The sequence below is a fragment of the Megalops cyprinoides genome, chromosome 21 (genome assembly GCF_013368585.1).
Source record: "Megalops cyprinoides isolate fMegCyp1 chromosome 21, fMegCyp1.pri, whole genome shotgun sequence".
In the NCBI taxonomy this organism is placed as follows: Eukaryota; Metazoa; Chordata; class Actinopteri; order Elopiformes; family Megalopidae; genus Megalops; species Megalops cyprinoides.
In genome coordinates, this window is record NC_050603.1 from 3947217 (window position 1) to 3965961 (window position 18745).

General features: G+C 43.3%; 2 protein-coding genes across 4 annotated transcripts; one reads left to right on the forward strand and one right to left on the reverse strand.

The window, feature by feature from the left end:
• Positions 1 to 1580: 1580 nt before the first annotated feature.
• LOC118768880 (zinc transporter ZIP1-like) lies at positions 1581 to 5762 on the reverse strand. Of its 2 annotated transcripts, XM_036515846.1 has the most exons (4): positions 5704 to 5762; positions 5260 to 5528; positions 3446 to 3576; positions 1581 to 3028 (listed from the first exon to the last, which is right to left on the reverse strand). In XM_036515846.1, exons 2-4 carry the CDS (start codon positions 5447 to 5449, stop codon positions 2297 to 2299), a joined length of 1053 nt encoding a protein of 350 aa, XP_036371739.1. In that variant the 5' UTR covers positions 5450 to 5528; positions 5704 to 5762; the 3' UTR covers positions 1581 to 2296. The 2 variants fall into 2 exon arrangements, with proteins under 2 accessions (XP_036371739.1, XP_036371738.1); XM_036515845.1 differs by lacking the exon at positions 5704 to 5762 and having other exon boundaries at positions 5260 to 5683.
• Positions 5763 to 7507: 1745 nt separating this feature from the next.
• jtb (jumping translocation breakpoint) lies at positions 7508 to 14645 on the forward strand. Of its 2 annotated transcripts, none has more exons than XM_036516340.1 (6): positions 7508 to 7665; positions 9201 to 9344; positions 9463 to 9503; positions 9827 to 9912; positions 10884 to 10963; positions 11163 to 14645. In XM_036516340.1, the coding sequence occupies exons 2-6, from the start codon at positions 9256 to 9258 to the stop codon at positions 11317 to 11319; spliced, it is 453 nt and encodes a 150-aa protein (XP_036372233.1). In that variant the 5' UTR covers positions 7508 to 7665; positions 9201 to 9255; the 3' UTR covers positions 11320 to 14645. The 2 variants fall into 2 exon arrangements, with proteins under 2 accessions (XP_036372233.1, XP_036372234.1); XM_036516341.1 differs by having other exon boundaries at positions 10887 to 10963.
• Positions 14646 to 18745: the final 4100 nt, after the last annotated feature.

Consider the following 18745-nt stretch of genomic DNA (forward strand, 5'->3'; position numbering starts at 1 on the left):
GCAAATGAAATGATCTGACTCAGAAGGAGGAGGGAGGGCAAGCGGTGAACGAGGGGGATATTCGCATTCTGGACATCTGCCCATAAGGCATTGTGGGATATGTAGTCCTCCTACAGGCCACAATGACTGAATCAGCCGTGGCCCAACCTATCACTTAAACTACAGACCCCAGTATCACAAAACACACTCGCTCTAAAGGCAGGAAAACAACGCAATGGCGTATGGGATATGTAGTTTATTTATATTAGCATTGACGCACACCGAACTTGTTGACACCACTTTGCCTCAAGGGGAAGTTCTCAAGATGTGGTGCGCCTCGCCTCAACTGTGAATATTGCATTGTATTTCAGATGCAATTCTTGAAAATAATAATAAAACATGAATAAATAATTAATGTTATCAATTATATGATCAAAGAATAAAGATCAGTTTTTATTTTAGGGGAATAAAATAAATATTTTATTGTACATTTTATTGCATGACAAACTTTATTGTGTTTTTAAATCTCATGAAACATCTACTAAACAGGTAGCTACACATGCTGCGAAAAAAATAGACTAAATTATCTTTTATATACTTTTTTTTTACACATATTTAGTGAAATGTGTATTGAAAAATCTCAGCTCCTTTACCAAGATTTGCATAACTTTAACAACACACTGTTGTAAAAGTTGTGAATTCGAATATTTCCCATTATTTCTACAACTATTGTTGTAGCACAGTAGCCTAATAACAGCGTTATTCCTTCATGTAACTTCCCTCTACTGCTGTAACCCAATTGTCCTTGGTCCATCATGCACCTGGCCCCAGTATGCAGTATACTGTTGCCTTTTCTCATGCAGGTAACTTGGCCCTGCTCTATAACCCATTATTGTCCTTGATCCTTGATTATGTGTTGGATAATGTTTTTGGATAATTCATGTTTACAGTATATCCTGACTTTTAATGTTACCTTCTTACACATCTATATACTGCTGTGTTTATATATAGAAGTATAAAAATAATTGTTCTTAGATTTGCCCAAGGATACTCAAAAAAGACAAACAAAAGACACACCCTTTATTTTTTTAAAGATGGGGATAATTTTTTTCTTACCCACATCCATGGTTTTTGACAGGCATAGTTGGCTTTAGAGTTTGTCCTATAGAGGGCGCTGTAAAAGCGATAATACGGGAAAAGTTGCATTTACGTCTCGGTGTTTGGACACACGTGCTCATAAAAGTTTTTTTTTTCTTTATTTAATTTTTTTTTTACTATTTTCCATATCTTAGAATAATAGTTAAGACATCCAGGACAACAGGGTGGGGGTCTCAATGGAACTGCAGATATAATGGCTCAGATTGTGTCAGTTATACACCACAGTTATACACACATGCCCTGTGTGCCACATGCTGCTTCCTCTACACAGAATGCAAACCCCACAGTGCAGTGGTATTAGTAAGTGCCATGGCAAATTGTCACAGCAATAGAAATGATAGGCAGGAAATTTTCAAAATCCTGTTGCAGGAATTACAGTCCAGAAAGGGAAAAAAAATTATAAGCTCAATAAAAAAAAATACATACAATATGATTTACACCGGAAAAAAATAAGTCTTTAATATAAAATTATAGCATGCTGACATGTTCATACCATGTGGTAGTTCAGTTTGGGGGACACATGAATTATATTTATTTGACCACACTGCAGCTCTACAGCTACAACAGGGCACATTTTGAACCACTCATTTTAGAAAGAACTTTCAATCCCTTTGAGTAGAGAGTGCTTCTTTACTTACTGGTTACTTTGCTAGGCTGTGATTGAATATGACATGTGTTCATCTGTCGGTGAGGCAGACGCTGAAGCATCCAGTCCTTCTCTCAGTAGTATTTAAAAAGCAATTGACTTTCTGGGATTTTATCTGACACCTAGAAAGCCACCTAATTTGAACAGGATCTGACTGATATATTACATTTAGGAAGCCAGATTTATGTACTCACAGCTTCTTTCCTTCAATATTAAAAACGGAGGTAGAGGATTTACTGGCAATAACAACCCCCCGAAGTGGCCAAAAGTGAGCGAGGATTTTGTATAGTTTATTCTGTATTGGAGGAAAATATTGAAGAATTCTGTATTATCTTTAAAAAAATAATTTGGATTTCAATTTGAGTTTGCGTACATAAGTCAAATCGTTAAATTAAATTTGATTGACACTCGTCTGTTGAGAACAAAAGGTATTCCATCACACAGTCGTGACAACCACAAAAAAGTGCATTCCAGCTTGTTGGCCTCTTCCATTCCTGCCCACCAGGTGGCGCCCTACAGCTTGATGAACAGAAACCCGGTGACGGTGGCGAAGCCGGTGAGCAGGAGCACCAGCCTGGGGATGCGGCTCTGGGGCGAGCCCAGCTCGTGGGGCAGGATCTCCATGAAGGTGATGTAGAGGAAGGTGCCGGCGGCCAGGCCCTCCAGGGTGGAGCAGGACAGCCGATGCTGGGGCGTGGCGGGCATCTCGGTCAGGGCTATTCCCACGCCCACGCCCAGCGGGGACGTGAGGGAGAAGAGCAGGAGGCAGCCGGCCACCGCCGCGCGGCGCAGCCGGGCCTGCCTCAGCTTCAGCGACAGGCTGAAGGCGATGACGCCCTTATGCAGCAGCAGGGCGGTGCTTATCTCCAGCACCCGCTGGCCATCCCGCTGCAGCCCCACCGCCAGCCCCTCCAACACCGAGTGCAGCGACAGTGAAAACACCAGGATGAAGGAGCGGATGGCCGAGTGGGAGTTGAAGTCCACGTGGAGGTGCACGCCCTCCCCGTCGGACCCTCCCCCGCCCCCGCTGCCCGACTCCTCCCCGGCCTGGCCAATGGGAGAGCGCAGGTGGGAGCGCCCCCCCTTGTCCTTCTCGTGTGAATGGATGCTGGGCTCCACCAAAAGTGCCCGTCTCTCATCTGTCAAGCCACCTGATTTGTCCTTGTAGGCCAGGACAATCTGCTCCATCACCAGCACCAGGAAGAAGCCCATGGCCATGATGAATTCTGGCAGGGGGAACTTCAGCTGAAAAAACACAGGGGTGTGAGGGCAAGAGGTACATCAGACACGGATAAAACTGCAATCTGCTTCCTGGGTCCAGCTGCACACTCCCATAGCTCTTTACAGATTGATCTCAGTGCAGTGGGACGATAAGAAACCTCATGACCACAGACCAAGACCTTGGATCCTCACAGGCAGTGATACCATCTCAGAACATCCCACAGCCATTTTTAGAGTGACTTCAGAGCAGCAGGTGGTTGAAAACGTCATGACTGAAAACGAAGGCTGAAAACACTTGGGCCCTCGCAAGCAGGGACAACCTCTCAGATCATATGAATCCATCACTTCCAGTTATAAAGTGAGAACTGAAACAAATAAAGACAATAACAAAAGTAAGTAAAAGGTTAGTGAAAGGGGATGGTTTATCTAGCGGCTCCTTACTGTGATCCCCACAGTGTCAAAGGCTTTGTTGATTCCCTTCAGGTAGTCAGGCACCAGGTCCAGGAGACAGGTGGCCAGGAAAACCCCGCCCGCGAAACAGCTCACCAAACGCTGTGCTTCGCGCCGTGCAGCTGTGCCGTGAAACCACAGGGAGACACACCGAAACATTCGCTTAGCATCCGGCACCACTACAGTACAGAGAGGGTCAGAGACAGAGAGGATGGCTTTAAATGTTTATGCAGAACTGAGGCTTCGGTACGTTGTTCGCCTGCTTAGCGGGCAAGTTTACCCAGGACAACTTAAGTAGCCCATGTTTTGCGATCTTATCCATCAGTAACACTGCATATTTAGTAAAGAAATTTATTACAAGCTTATGTGCCCTCCCGACCGCTACACTCTACTACAGAACAGCATCTGGTGGTCCTGTCACATTGCAGTACAAAATCACTATCCAAAACCTTCTCTGCCGTTGTCCCCCGATGATGGAATGAACTTTCACACTTTATCTGTTCTGCCGAGTCCCTCCCTACTTTTAACAAACATCTGTTCAAACATCAATACAAAATCCTGTTGCACTAATTACAGTCCAAAATGATCAGCTCAATCAAAAAAAAAAACTTGTATGGCACTTCCTCAATAGCTACCAAGTCTGTAAGACATTTAAATGTTACTGTTGTGTAAAAACATACTGCAATGCATGATTTTCTCTGCTAAATCGAATATATGTTTTTTCGATGTTTGCCATCGGCGCTTTCTGCCCAACCCCATATGACTACAGTGCTGTTGTGTTCGGAGCAGGAAATTTCCTCCCAGGTTACCTGATATAAGGCAGAATAATGCAGGAGAGATTAGTCAGATAGAAACGTCATATCAGATACCTTTTCATATATCTGGGCACAGTTAAAGCAGCGCTATAGATAGCCATTATCAGGACACTGATTCTGCCCCACTCCTTTTTTTTTGGGTCAGAGCTTCAAATGTGATGATCTGTGCCGGATCTTTTAAACAGAGCCACACTTGTCGCCAGTTTCTGTGTTCTAAAAAAAAAAGCATTTATACATTCGGTGGGGGATTTCCAATGGAGGCCACAGAGGAAGTACAAAAATACAGCAGGTTTGTAGTGTGGTCAGTGGAACGCACAGAGAATTGTCCCACACCTGTTGTGCCATTTTTGAAACAGCAATACAGGTTCAAATATTCAACAGAAGATGAACAGAATACACATTAATAAACATATGCCAAAATAAGTCATGTTATAAATGTAAATTATTTCCTCCTCCATCCTTGTTCCATACATATTTGTATTTTGCTCCAAACTGCTGTGCCTTACTTGACTAGTTTTCCAGTGCATGCGGCACTGCAGCTATAACAGTGTCCACAAAATGTGTTTGCAATATGGATGTCTTTATAATACATTGCTTATTTTTTATTCACAAGTCATGCACACTGGTAGATACTACTTCTAAACGGCATTCGTGTTTAAAACACCGTGACATGGTGGCCCATGTTTGTTTCTAGGACCAGAAGGCTGACACCCTTTCTAAAACAAACTCGCAGTACCTCTAAATGGGACTGGCTGTTATTTTCGGGAATGTTCCATAAACATTTGGGCATATTTATAAAAGTTGATCAAAATTTCATAAACCACACGAAGCAATTCGTCCATGGTGACGTCGGTTTTGCCTTTTGTCACGGAGTCCAGAGAAAAAATATCCCATTTTCAGACCTAGATATTGAAAAGTTGAATTTTTAGAAGCGGTACACACGTCATGCCAATTAAATTTGCTCGTAAGCCACGTGTTTTAAGGTCTTACCAGGATTTGCGTTGCATCTCCCTGGTACTCCGGCACACAGCGGGGCAAAACCGCATAGTAGTGTGGCGCACAACAGTACCGCCAGCGAGACCAACTTTACCGCGAGTGCGGACATCGATCCCGGTGAAGCGTCCATGTTCGGTTCCAAACCCAATAGCTCTCCGCTGGAGGCTGCGTCTCCCGGAGCCATAGTCCCTTAGCGCACCGTATGCTTCCCTGTCTTGACTTCAGTCAGACGCCAGTATCCACCATTTTAATATGAGCAACGCCTATGCCAACGAAATAAATACACACGTTAGATTGTAAACCGCCTGTCATAGTAAACTGGCTAAATTTGGACGTATATGTTAATTACCATAATAATGCATTTATACTGAGCATAAACAAGCAATAGATGTTATTTTTATTTCTCGAAAACAACCAATGCTGGAGTTAAGCACGTACAATTGTTTAAAACTTTCCGAGAATCATATATGTGAGGAGCGATGAGGTTTTTTCTTTTTTTTTTTTAGAATTTATATCGGGAATGTCTCAAATTCATTGGGTGTCTGTGAGAAGTGGGAAGTCACTAACAGTAACTGCTGAGTCGAGTCCAATTACAGATTCCAACTTCTCGGAACAGCCAGCCTTCCCGTTGCTCTTTAGATAAGGTGAGCCAACAGATGCTTTGCTAGTAACACTTTATTTACCAGTGTAGACGTCTATCAGGTTAAAAACCGCGTGTTTCGACATACTAAGAATATACTGAAAGTTTTTGTTTAGTTTTCAGCTCAAAGAGCATTCGCCGTAATTCAGTACGAGTGATGATATGTTTTGGAGATAACACATGTGTACGTATCGTGTTGTCATTAATCCATGAACAGGCTCCCGCTGGTCCCAGAATGCACGTGGGGATCTACAGAGCGATCACACGCAAAATTTGAACTTCCATTCACTGGAAAACTTACCGAGACCATAAAATGACATTGTTGCTCTATTAGGAAACAGGGAAATTACGGCGCTAGCACGTGATATTTACTCATATATACAGTCTAAAATAGAATAAAAAAAAACTTTAAATAGCCTTAAGTGTTATATGAAATAGTATCCATCAGCCACCTTTGCATGATTCCTAAATCATGCAGTGACACGTTTTCTTTCCGATAAGCCTAAAGGTCAAAAATCTCTGTGACAGTCTAATGTGCTTTTACCGAAATTCATCCAGGCCATGTAACTTTTTAAGTGACTCGTTCGGCTCGTATGCAAATAGGGTTGATGCTCAAGTCATTTCTCCATATTATGTATTTTACGTGCTTCGCAAATACCATTTTTTTACCCCTATTCTACGGCCCAGCTATTCAGATACAGCTTTTTTTCCCTTGGGCAATAGTTGCATACTTTGCTCGAATAATGTACAACAGCAGCATTCCCGTCATGGTTTCAAAACAAAAAACAAAATGCTTGCGGTTGTGATACGTCACATTTCTACACACATTATGGTTGTACTGGCAGACTAAGGTTTCTCGAACTCCAAGGCTGAGTAGAGTTATCATTTGCCCTTAGTCATAAACTTGCAGAAATCATCCAAAGGACTTCCTTCCCCATAGCCTTCCGTGACCCCTGAACTCCCGGTCCAGCCACCGGTTTGCATAGAAAATGTTTTTTACAGACCAAGAACAGCTCCGTACATCGTGAAAGAGCCTCACGAGTTCGAACAGCGAACTAAATCTGTGAATGATCGCTAATACAGTGGTACATCAGTGCCGCTCATTACAAACACTCCTCACATGAAGATAAAAACGTTAAAAATGTTTAAGTATATTTCCTACCAAGGGACTGTAGCCGTATATTAAGTACATATCTGAATCTAATGTGCTAATATAACAGCTAATGTGTTTTGCATGGTCCCTGCTAAATAAACTAATAATTTACTAAACTAATTTTGTCGACTGAGTTTTAATTCACTACACATTTGGGAAGAAGAATACAACGTCATGACAGCCTCAGTATAGCAGCTAATCAGTATCCCTTTGTTTTTTTAAATACACATATTTGGTGAATTATGCTTTTGAAAGTGGGAAAGCGTAAAGCAGGACTACTACGAATACTCAATACACATAACATGTTATGCAATGGCCCTACCATTTTTTCGACTGCGCCATTGAGAGGAGATGAACGCCAGGGGTCACTGTGGTTTCCGTATGACAGTTCCACAAGGGATTGACCATAGAGTTCCCAGAAGTTACACTCTTTTTTTGCCAACGCATTTCAAGATGGCCGCGTTAACGGAAGCTCGACTAAAATCTTAATCTGGAGATAACATTTCTATTTACAGACCCATCCGCGACAGCTAAAGAGCAGAGATCTTCGCAGAGCGCTAGCGATAACTTTTCAGGATGAGGCCGGGGGTGTAAAAAGGGAGTTCTGGTGAGTGTTTTTCATTGTACAGGGAAGAGAACGGCTAGTTTGTTCAGCCAACGCTAGCCACTTCGATCTAAACAGCTACATAGCTAAGGTTAACTATAGCCAGAAATAGCTAACAGCTAACTAGACGGGTGTGTTTTGCGTTAAAACGTGTGACATTTTCAGCCCTTGCCAGTAATGTAAACCCCACATATTGGGCTGTGTGTAACCTCATACTTGGTTATTTCCAGCTTGTACCATCACGGTGTTATCAGAGAATATGATTTTGCCATGCCTGCTTGCTAGCATGCCAACGCTTGTTCGGCGGTAGTTGCGGATAGGCTGTTCGATAATTTTACCTACTGACTAGATCGTTAACGTCAGTTTAATGTTAGTTCATACGACTTTTCACAAATAAAGCAATCCTCATTAGCTTGAAGTTGCCGGATAAGTGTGTGAGCTACTGAGCTTATCTAAAATTATATTGCTGTAGTTAGCTAGCTAGTTAGCTTCGTTAACTAACCAGCTAGGTGTAACAGTTTCGATATCGAACTGATTAACTCGTTTAAACACATTGTACGTGTAGCCACTCGTTTTACGCCATCAAGGACGTTTGTTTTATCCGCTGGCTATATGTCATTGTGTGCAAGTTGACTTTAGGCCATGTTTTAGCTCTTGTGACCCTCACAGAACTGTTAGCTAGCTGGATATGGATGTTGAGAAATTTTGGTCACGTGTTTGACTCTCATCGTTTGGGTTTGAGTCGCATCGTTGTTTTTTGTCAGACCGCTAATACTCAGCATTGATCTCGAAAAGGATGCGTGGAGCAATTAGTGACGATAGTCCAAACGGCGTGGCATGATAACGTTATGAATCTAAAGTTAGCTAACCCATTATCGCTCAGATCGATGGTTCACTACAACATATTGTCTTGCGTAGATTGAACGAGCTCAAAGTCCATTAGCTGGTAAATTTCATCCTCACCAGTAAATGAGGTTGCCTTTAGTACTGGAAATATACTGTGATCACCCTCCGTGTGTCATCACTGATGCCGAGAACTGCTTGTATTGAAGTGACTCAACGCGATGCGGATATGTTCATTTATACCTACTGGAGAGAAAGTCATATTTAAAACTGCATTAGTTATGTGGCAGCGCATAGTTCATGGTTATATGTTTAAACTGGCCAAATGGGGCGACAGTATGGTATAGTGGTAAAGGACCGAGGCTCTTAACCAAAAAAGGTTGCTTGTTCAATTCCTCAGTGGAGCACTGCTCTTGTACCCTTGGGCAAGGTACTTAACCCACAATTGCCCCCAAAATTCAGCTGTATAAATGAATAAAAAAGTTGCTCTGGTTAAGAGTGTCTAAATGCAATAATGACAATAATGTAATTAGATTAGCAGCCAGTACCTCTCTCCTAAAGAAAGCTAGTAAATGCTTTGACTGTGTGCTTGAATACTCCTAATCCTCAGTCTGGAATGTTTTTTTTTTTCCTGTGATAGTCTTAAAAAGTTTGCCCCCCGAACATTTGTGGTTTCATTGTTGTGTCGATGGCAGGGGGGGAAGTTTCCTGCTCTAATGAGATCTTAGCCCTTGGTGTGGCTCCCTCGGAATGGAGAGCGACTGCAGGATCTCCATGACCTGCTTCAGACCCAGAGTGCTGGCCTTACACCTCCTCTTCTGGGGTCTGATATCGCTCAGGTGAGCGGGAACGCTTCCTTTGACTCTTAATGCCTGCAAGCTCGGAAGGGTTTGAGGTGTCTGCGTTGTTTCTTCTACTGTGTAATGTTTTCTTTTGTGTGTGTTTCATGTCGCCCAGAGTGTTTGGTGCAGCTCTGCTGAGCGATGAAAAGGCTCCAGGTAAGCTCCTTTCTGCAGAACTCATCGGTAGGGGGGAGGAAAACTATTGTGAAGTAGATGTGGGAGGGCTTTGCATGTCTATTCGCAGCTCTGTTGGAGTCAGAGCATGAAAACGCACGCCTTGATTTAAAAACGCCATGTGCTTTGTCTGAGGCCTTTGCTTTTGGCTTTTGTAAGGATACCACGTGTCAACAGGTAGGCCAGTCGTATAGCTTCAGCTCCTGCACTGGTGATGGTGTTACGCATTTGAATACATTCACCATGTCATTTGGGTTTGGTTTGTAATTTCTGCCATATGTCCTGGCATGGTGTGTGTCTCGCAGTGACTGGCGTCGTGAGCACCCCCTGCTGGCAGGTAGAGGAGTTTGTGGTGTCGGCAGAGTGCGCCCAGTGCAACGCCTTCCAGACGGTGAGTACTGCTGCCTCTCCCTCTCCCTCTCCCCCTCGCCCCTTCCAGCTGGACGTGGATCTTAATCTTGTCTGTTGATCACCTGTGTTTTTTAATCTTGAATAGACACCATACGTTTGCAAAGAGGACCCATCCTCTCATTTCGGCCATGGCTGGAAGTGGTACTCTTAGTGGGTTGCAGGCTGAGCTGTTCCAGGTTTTACTAGACGCATAGAGATGTAGAACAGGCGGCCTGTTGGTTCCTTTGACCTGGTACACCAGATTGCTTCTAGCAAAACCTGGAATGGCTTGGGCTGCTGTGCATTGGGATTGCCGTTTCCATCCCCAAATCTCTATGGTCAGGAGTACTGTTGTTGTACTGGCAATGCATACTGTGCACAGGATTCTCTGTGTGGGCTCAAGCAGCCGGCCACCTCTGTGAATGGCACTGGGCATTACAGAGACGAGCCCAGGGTTGAGACACTGTGATAGCCTGCTGTCCTGGGTCTGCTTGCACTGTAAGCTTCTTCAGGTCGGAGAAATCCAAATAAGCTCCGACTGCATGGGCTACCCAGGCTCAAATGTGGCTTACTTGCTTAAATTGGATTCCCTTGTTCTTGAGACTTCAGTGTAGCCAGGTAGAGTGATCACTGCAGTGTCTTACCACCTCAGCTGGGACAGTGTAACCTAGCCAATAAGCCATTAGCTCTGTGAGGCAGGACTTGCGTTCTCCAGTATGTTACATTATTGCCATTTGGCAGACGCTCTTATCCAGAGCGACTTACATCAATTACAGGTTTTTACAAGGTTATCCATTTATACAGCAAGATATTTACTGAGGCAATTGTGAGTTAAGTACCTTGCCCAGGGGTACAGCAGCAGTGCTCCAGTGGGGAATCGAACTGGCAACCTTCTGGTTACAAGTCTTGGTCCTTAACCACTATGCCACACTGCCGCCCTCTCCCATTCACACTCTGCTCCTGTCTCTCCAGAAGACGTTGCAGGCCTGCAGCCCCACCGGCTACGTAGAGCTTATCAACTGTGCCAAGTCCAACAAGGACGAATATAAGAGGTGAGTCCCCAGGACAGGGAGGCTGGGATGTTGGGCAGGCAGTGTCAGGGTATGTGACTAGTCAGTTTAATTTTTTGATTTAGCTGACTTTGCCTCGTTCATATCACAAGCTGTTCTCTTGTCTTTCCCATAGAGGCACTGAGGTAAAATGAGGTGTTTTATGAATGATTCCAACCCCTTCGTCTCTGTTCCCTCACAGCTGCCGCTCGGCGCTGATGGAGGAACGGCTCTTCTGGAAGTTTGAGGGCGCCATGATCGGTCTGACCGTGCTCTTCGCCCTGTTGGTCGTCACCCGGCAACGCTCCCTGGACCGCCTGGCGTCAGAAAAAGTGCGCCGGCAGATCGAGTCCATCTAGGACCCGGGGGCAAGAGAGGGAACCGCGCGGCACCCGACCGAGCCCCAGATCCAGCTCCATTTGGCCCAGTGGAAGAGCGAGTGTCGTGTTTTGTGTGTGCGTTCCTGCACAGGTGTGCCCATGGCCCCGGCTTCCTCTCGGCTCGGACCAAAGCTTTGCTAAAAACACAAAATCACTAGAGCTTCAGCGCGTTGTTGGATTGGGTTCCTGAAAGACTCAGCTGGACTTTCTTTTTAATTGCTTAAAGGCAGTTGGGAGTTTACCTTCCTCCTTTTAAAAATATCCAGTGCTAAAAACAGCAGGGTGTTTTTATTATTTAATAAGGAATTACGATTGCACAGTGAAATAACTCTCTGACTACCAAGTCTGCTGTGGATCAGGACGGTTCACAGTTAGATTGCAGATATCGAGTGATAAGAGCAACAGTTATGGATTTGTGTACTTGCGCTGCTGTGGCTTGAGACGACCCTTGAACTTTGACCTCAACCAGACTGGAAGTGAAAGAGTGGGCACAGCAGGGTGCTGTAATTGAGAGTGAACACGCAGTCCACCCAGTCTGTGATCCCAGAAATGGTTGTGGCCACAGAAACCTCACATTACTGTAGAACTGAGAGGGCCAGACTTTGGGCTTGAGAAGTTGTCCGTCACAGAGAGACCCGGAGTGCGACGTTAGAGTCTCTCGAGCACATCATCTTCAGCTGTAGTGTGGAAGTGGACATCTCCATGTGGCTAGTAGTGCAAAGCCCCTCCCTCGGTTTAAGTATGAGAGCAGCTATCCTTGGGGAAAGGGGAGACTGCTCACAGTGATTACCAAGCATGGATTCGACCACATAACGATCAGGGCGAATGACAATTCACCAAGCAGTTCACCTCTTTCCGCAGAGCCTGCAGCTGTCTGAAAAAACTGTTTGAGAATTTGTTTCTATCTGAACTTCTCTATTGCCCACTTAAAGCACATAGATGATTTTCACATCCATCTGATGTGAGAAATTCCTTTTTAAGTCCTTTGGAAAATGTCAGTGACTACCGGTATTCCAAAATATGAAATCCAAGGGCAGTTTTGGTTGGATGTTCAATCTTTTGCATGTATCATGTATATATAGAGAACGCAAAGGCTCATTACTAAGTACTATTGTAAACAGAGGTCCTTGCCGAGGTACCATGGAATTTCTTTCTCCTGTTTACGTTCAGATCGCGTGTTTACTCAGAATCGGGCCAAGGCTAGATTTACACATTGTGTTGCAGAGAAATGGAGGCGTGGGAACGTGCTGTCGAGACGGTTGAAAGAGCATACTCACGGCATCGCCCTCAATTTAATACTTGGCAACGGTAACAATGCAGAAACCCTCTTTAGTGCCTGTTTTTCAAAAACAAATCTGCTGGTTTTTTAGGACTCCCCCAGAGATGAAGAACTCGTTCATTTGTTACCTCCGTTCATTATAGATTGATGCAGTCCAGGGTACAGAGCTGTTGGTAAAGTTCTCAGTATTTTATATCTGTCATGCTCTGTTTTCAAAAGACAGGGCTGGTTACCTCCTGTCCATCATAATCTGATCTGATTGCATGCCTCCCTCTGCTATATTAAAATAAGGACAGACACACTTGTCTGTATTTTTCGGACCGCAGGTGTGTCACATGACTTCAGCACAAAACATGTAGGTTGTGGGGTAATAGAGTCAGAAGTACTTTGTAGAGTAGACGCCTTTAACATTCTCCCGAGTTGGACTTTAATCCTTCACGGGGCAGATATACATAGAGTGAATAACAAACTGAACTGTGGTCGCTTAATGCAATCAGAAAAATACAGACACTTGGATATCATGTAATTGCCTGTCATCCTAAATCACTGCTTGTTCCTGGGCATCAGAGGTGCTTACAACAGGTGTTTACGAGAGTCCACTAGTCTTCAGATTATGTGGCTGCATTATGCAGCTGGTACAGTGACCTTTGTATCTGTGCAGCGGATAACAGTCAGGGTCTGTTCCATTTCAGTTCAGTTCAGGGAATGAGCTGAAATTCACTTGATGAACTGAAAATTGCCCATCATTTTCTGTGATGATTTCTTCAAACAATCAGCTGAATTTCAGTTTAATTCCTGAACTGACTGAACTGGAATGGCGTTGAACCCATCTCCGGGTGGGTAAAGGTCATGCCTGTTTTGGTTCATTTTTGCCTCGTGTTCATCATGACACATTTGCCTTCAGTTGTGGGTTCCTTGCTTACACTTTCCGAGAATACTTTTCCAGCTAGGTTTCTGTATTCTGAATTTACTGCTAGTTTGGTAGAGTAATTATGTCTGTAAACCAGTATTTGTTTTGCCACACCTCAGTCATAGAGGGATTGCTGTAATGATTGCTATTGCGAGTGTTTATTGTGGTGTATGAACAAAAAAAAGACACAATGTGTACTTCTGTCAGGCCCAAGGGTTTGAAATCATGTTTTTAAAATGGTCTGTTCTTAATGCTGCAGTGTTTGATTCATCCTGCCTGGCTAATGGGTTTTTATCCTTTTATTCCAAATGCCCCAGTTACAGGCCTCTGAAGGTCCTCTGTACAGCACTCAGTGGTTTATCATGCAGTTGTCACAACTGCTTGGAATTTATGCAGCTTGAAATTAATTTTAATTTTCTAGAAGTTGTCACGTAGTATTTGGAAATTAATGTTATTGAAAGTGCCAAGTTGGACATGGTAAGCAAACTCCTATCACGTGCTCCTTACAAGGCAGTTACAAGTGCTTGGTGTATCCAACCAGGCACTTTCCACGGGTTTTATTTTAATTTTTTTTTTTCCACAGAACAACCCCAGGCAACTTTTATTATTATTCATATACTGAGAAATGTATTGTACAGGGCAAGGAGTTTGATTTAACATATGGATTAAATATTTGTCTTTTTGCACTGACCTCCGGTTTGTCCACTGTCAGAGGGTGAACACAGACACACAGGTGGTCTTTGGTTCTGTTTTGCTCCCACTAACTATTAATGTTTCACAAATGGTGTTAAAAGTCAACAGGAGAAGGGATTTGTCCGTCTCTTCTGTGGAGCGCAACGCTGAGGATGGTAACATTTCAGTGGGGCCTGCGGATGGGCTAGGAGATCTGAACTGAATCGCTGTATCTGGACTGGGATTCTTAACGCAGGACTCGGCCATTTTTAAATGGCCTTATCGGTTTTTTGTCTCCTCTACTGTAAAAGTTGTATTTTTATGAAAGATGTGAGACTGTTGTCAGCTTTTCTTGACCGACAAACAAAACAAGCTGAAATTGATCCTACATGGACAACATGTGCTTTGATGTGTGTGGCTGTGTGGGCTTATGTTTGAGAGCTGCTAAATGGGTCAAAATATCATGTGGGTGTGTTGTTTTTACTTGAATGTTTACCGTGTCCCTTGAGGAAATTAACATGAGTTGCGCAGAAACATACGAGGTTGAACGTCATGAAAATTGGGCTGGAAATATCAGCTATTCCTTTAATGAAATAGTATCTATGTAACCACATTGTTCATACATATATGGGGAATTAGAGGAGGTTCTTTTAAGATGATCTTGGGAATTTCTTTACCAGTATGAAAATGCAAAACAGTTAATGGCTCAATTGGGAAGGACGTTTTTTAACAATATCAGGACGTTGTTAGGTGAGTTCCTCGATACAACACACAGACATTTAAACACGTCATAAACACTTAAGAAAGAAGTAGTCGCACTTGGAGCCGCGTGGACAGCGGCAGAGCTGGCCGTGTTCAGCGCCTTTTTTCACCAAGCAGTAGTCGCCCACGTTACACTGTCGGAGAAAAGTGAAGTAGGTTAGGTTAGCACGTAAGGGGTCTACAGCTACCTATCTTAATCTACGCTTTGTCGTTGCAGTTTGTGTGTCTGTGCGTAGAAACTCCATGGCTTTCCACTAGGTGTCGCACTAAGATTATTCTGATTCATAGTCAAGGCACACTGCACAGATTTTTGCATGTTATTTTAACTTTGTTTAGGCGTCCGGAACAGATATTTCCCTCAGCTGTCCTCTGAAAAATGTTCCATGCACAGACACATGATGGTAAGCCTTTCATATTTCCAGTAAAAAGATAAAGTTTTTATTTGAATCAACAGGTATAGTTGTTAGTGTACCAGGATTGTTATTGTCCTTCTGCGCAGGCGTTTGCATACCCCGGGAAGGCGGCTGTACTTCCTCTCCAAAATTGCCATTCGTCGTTTCTCGATATGACCCAGGACATTGTGAAGAACGCCCATCTACGACAGACACGAATGACACAACGACGGCTAATTACGCGTAAACAACATGGTGGCTACCTTAAAGGTACAGGTACGCAACTGTTCATACGTGAGTCTTGAAAACACAGTTAGGATGCCACTGTCTCCATGTCTGACCTGTAGGTAACTATTTTGAATCGTCGAATTAATTCTCATCACCTGTGGAAACGTGTCAATGAACGGAATGGGCAGTCGGTCGAGACTGATTTTCCCAAGTAAAAGTACCGGGATGTTTTGCCTGGTACGTTTTGTGGGTTCTGCATATATATGTGTAAGTTGCTATGATAAGTATATAAGAATATAATTGTACCATTTAACCATTTAACAGCTGTTACACGCGCTGTTTACCAGCCCTTGATAAGTTTGGATATCATTCCCGTAACTACTTAGTATCGTCTTGCTAGCGATGTACATCTTACAGTTTAATACTTATGAATGTGTACTGGGGTAATCGGATTCTGGTTTTATTCTAACCCAATATAAAAAATATCTCAGTATTGTCAGTGACTTTGTCATAGTTATTTTCAACCGTGGCCCAAATATGCAATATCTTGCTAACGATTAAATGACTGGCTAAATGTAAATGCAACCCAGCTTATATCCCGAGAAAGTGGTCAATGAGAAACGCCACTCAGCTTTGACTTTCAACTCACCATTTCTTCCTTTTGCGCTTCGGTGTCAACCGCTTCCGTCGGCAATTCCTCTGCCCACCGCGCCTCCGCTACATGCGACAGAGAGTGGATATACACTATGAAGAACAGTACTAAGAAAAGGGCTGTTGGTTTTGTCATATTGCCAGACAAGACGTGCCCGATATCCGTCCTGACCCGCACAGCTGACGGTAGTGTATTTACTCTTGACTCGGGGCTTGCGCTTCAGCGTGCGAAAGTTGCAGGACGCTATCCAAGGTACTGAATTGATTCCAGCTCCGCGGGTTGATTTGTCGTGTCTAATTTGACTGAAGACGTTGTCAGCCAACAGCTCTCTGAGTGGATAAGCATAGCCCCAGTCACCCAGCAAGTGCAAAACCTTTAACAGGCGGTTAATCTGCATAGCATAGTATTACGTTACGTTTACATTGTATAGCAGTTAGGAAATGTGTGATTCGGGCGCATATGTATTCGTAGACTAAAGTAAAGAGTGCGAAGTTTTTTTTTCGAGTTTTAAGTTAACGAGGTGAACCCTCGCCAGCACCTTGTTTTCGGAAAAGAGCAAGTGCTACTGGATGAGTTTTCCAAGAGATTATGCAGAGTGCATGACGCCCAGGGTCGCGACAATTCCATCTTCTGCTTCAAAACAATGTCGCCAATTACATTTTTTTTTCAGTCAGCGTAGTGATTATTACTAATATATTTGATTCCTTTTCTTTCTTTTTTTGACAAAGAATCACTTAAACTGTTGGCATGACTAAGTTCTGTCGATTTAAAATGACATTGCAATTAGGAAAAAGGTCAAAAGCCAGGAATAATTTGAGAGTGGAGATTTTTCTCTTTATTAGTTCATAACTCTGTGCTGTCCCACTTTTGTAATTTCTGCTTGCCTATAAATATAGGCAGGTAGACATACTTTTTAATTTATGCGTGACAGTCACATGAACACTCTGACTCATTGCAATCTGTGGGTAATATCACGCTTTATGATGTGTACCACGTAGTAAATCTGGCTCCAGATCTTCAGTATGTTTCATTATTATTCATTATTGCAATTTAGCAGACGCTCTTATACAGAACGATTTACATAAGTTATGATTTTACATATTATCGATTTACACAGCTGGATATTTTACTGAGGCAATTCTTGTGTTAAGTACCTTTCCCAAGGGAACAACGGCAGTGCCCCATCGTAGAATCGACCCGGCAACCTTTCGGTTACAAGCCCTACCACTACACCACACTGTCACCGAGGGTATAACACATGCTATCAAACGCATAGGGTAGTTTTGCGTTTGATATGGACAAGACATTGGCGTCACCCTTCCGCCGCCATCAAAACCTATTCTGTGTGAACGCTTAGTTACGTAAAAAGATCATGGGAAGCCCACGCCCCCTAATCCTTCCTCCACTCGCAGTATAATCTTTCTTGCTGTTTTTAGACTAGTTTAAATTCTAGTTGACGCGAGGCGAGAGTAACACCAGGAGTCCGTAAACGCCAGTCCAGCTGCCATGGAAACTTCGTGGATTTGTGCGCGAGGATCTGCAGTTTTCTTGTATTTCGTAAAGCAATGCGGGCTTTGTGAACTGGATTGATCCTTATTATATGAGTAATTTTCACTGTTCAGAGAAGCATATGACGTTTATGAGCAATATTTTAAATGCAGCAAGGGATTTATTTGTGTATAGGCCTGCCTGACAGGGTTTGGTATTGTAGGTTGTTCAATTAATTTATAAAGATCACGGATATAAGATTGACGGCACCGAGTGGAAATGCTATCCACATGGAAACATTGTCACACGTAGTAATAATATGATTGATCAATTTTGGTTCACCTGGCTTATTAGTTGCAATCAAATATCAAGGAAATCAATTGAGGTATATGTTAAACGTCTGTATGGACTGACATGTATGCATACGGTTTCAGTAACGGAGAATGCACGTTCATAATTTACTGAAATCTGGCTTTCGAAAGCACACTTTCCGGTCTTAATTTGCGGAATCGTGTTGCTTTTCGCAGGATTTTAACAGAAAGGTCAAACGTGCTAATGTCTGGGCGCCGTGGAAAAGGGCGTCAGGCGGAAAGGGCCGTGTTTTCTGTCTCATTACCGAGCGGACGATGCAGGAGAACTGCGGCTTGATCTGCTCTTCGTAAAGTTCACCACATGTACTGTCCGAAGTTCATTCGGCCAAGGCTTGAAATGACATCATTTCGTGTTAGAAATCCCTTTTTTGTTGTTTGTTTACTGCTTCTATTTAGCATAAAAATATCGGTAATTAAAATGTCTAGTTTCCATTACTTAAAAAGTAATGGTAATGTCAATGTGGTACAGCGTGTTTCTTTAAATGCTTCAGTTTGTTATTCGTAATCAGTCGTCTCAGACCCACCATACAACATCAATCACTGGAGTGATGTCACGCCATTCTGCAGTCAGAAGCGCAGACGTGTCATCCAGTTTCGTTAACATTTTTTATTTAATAAAAATAAATCCATTTAAATCACACAGGTGCGGTG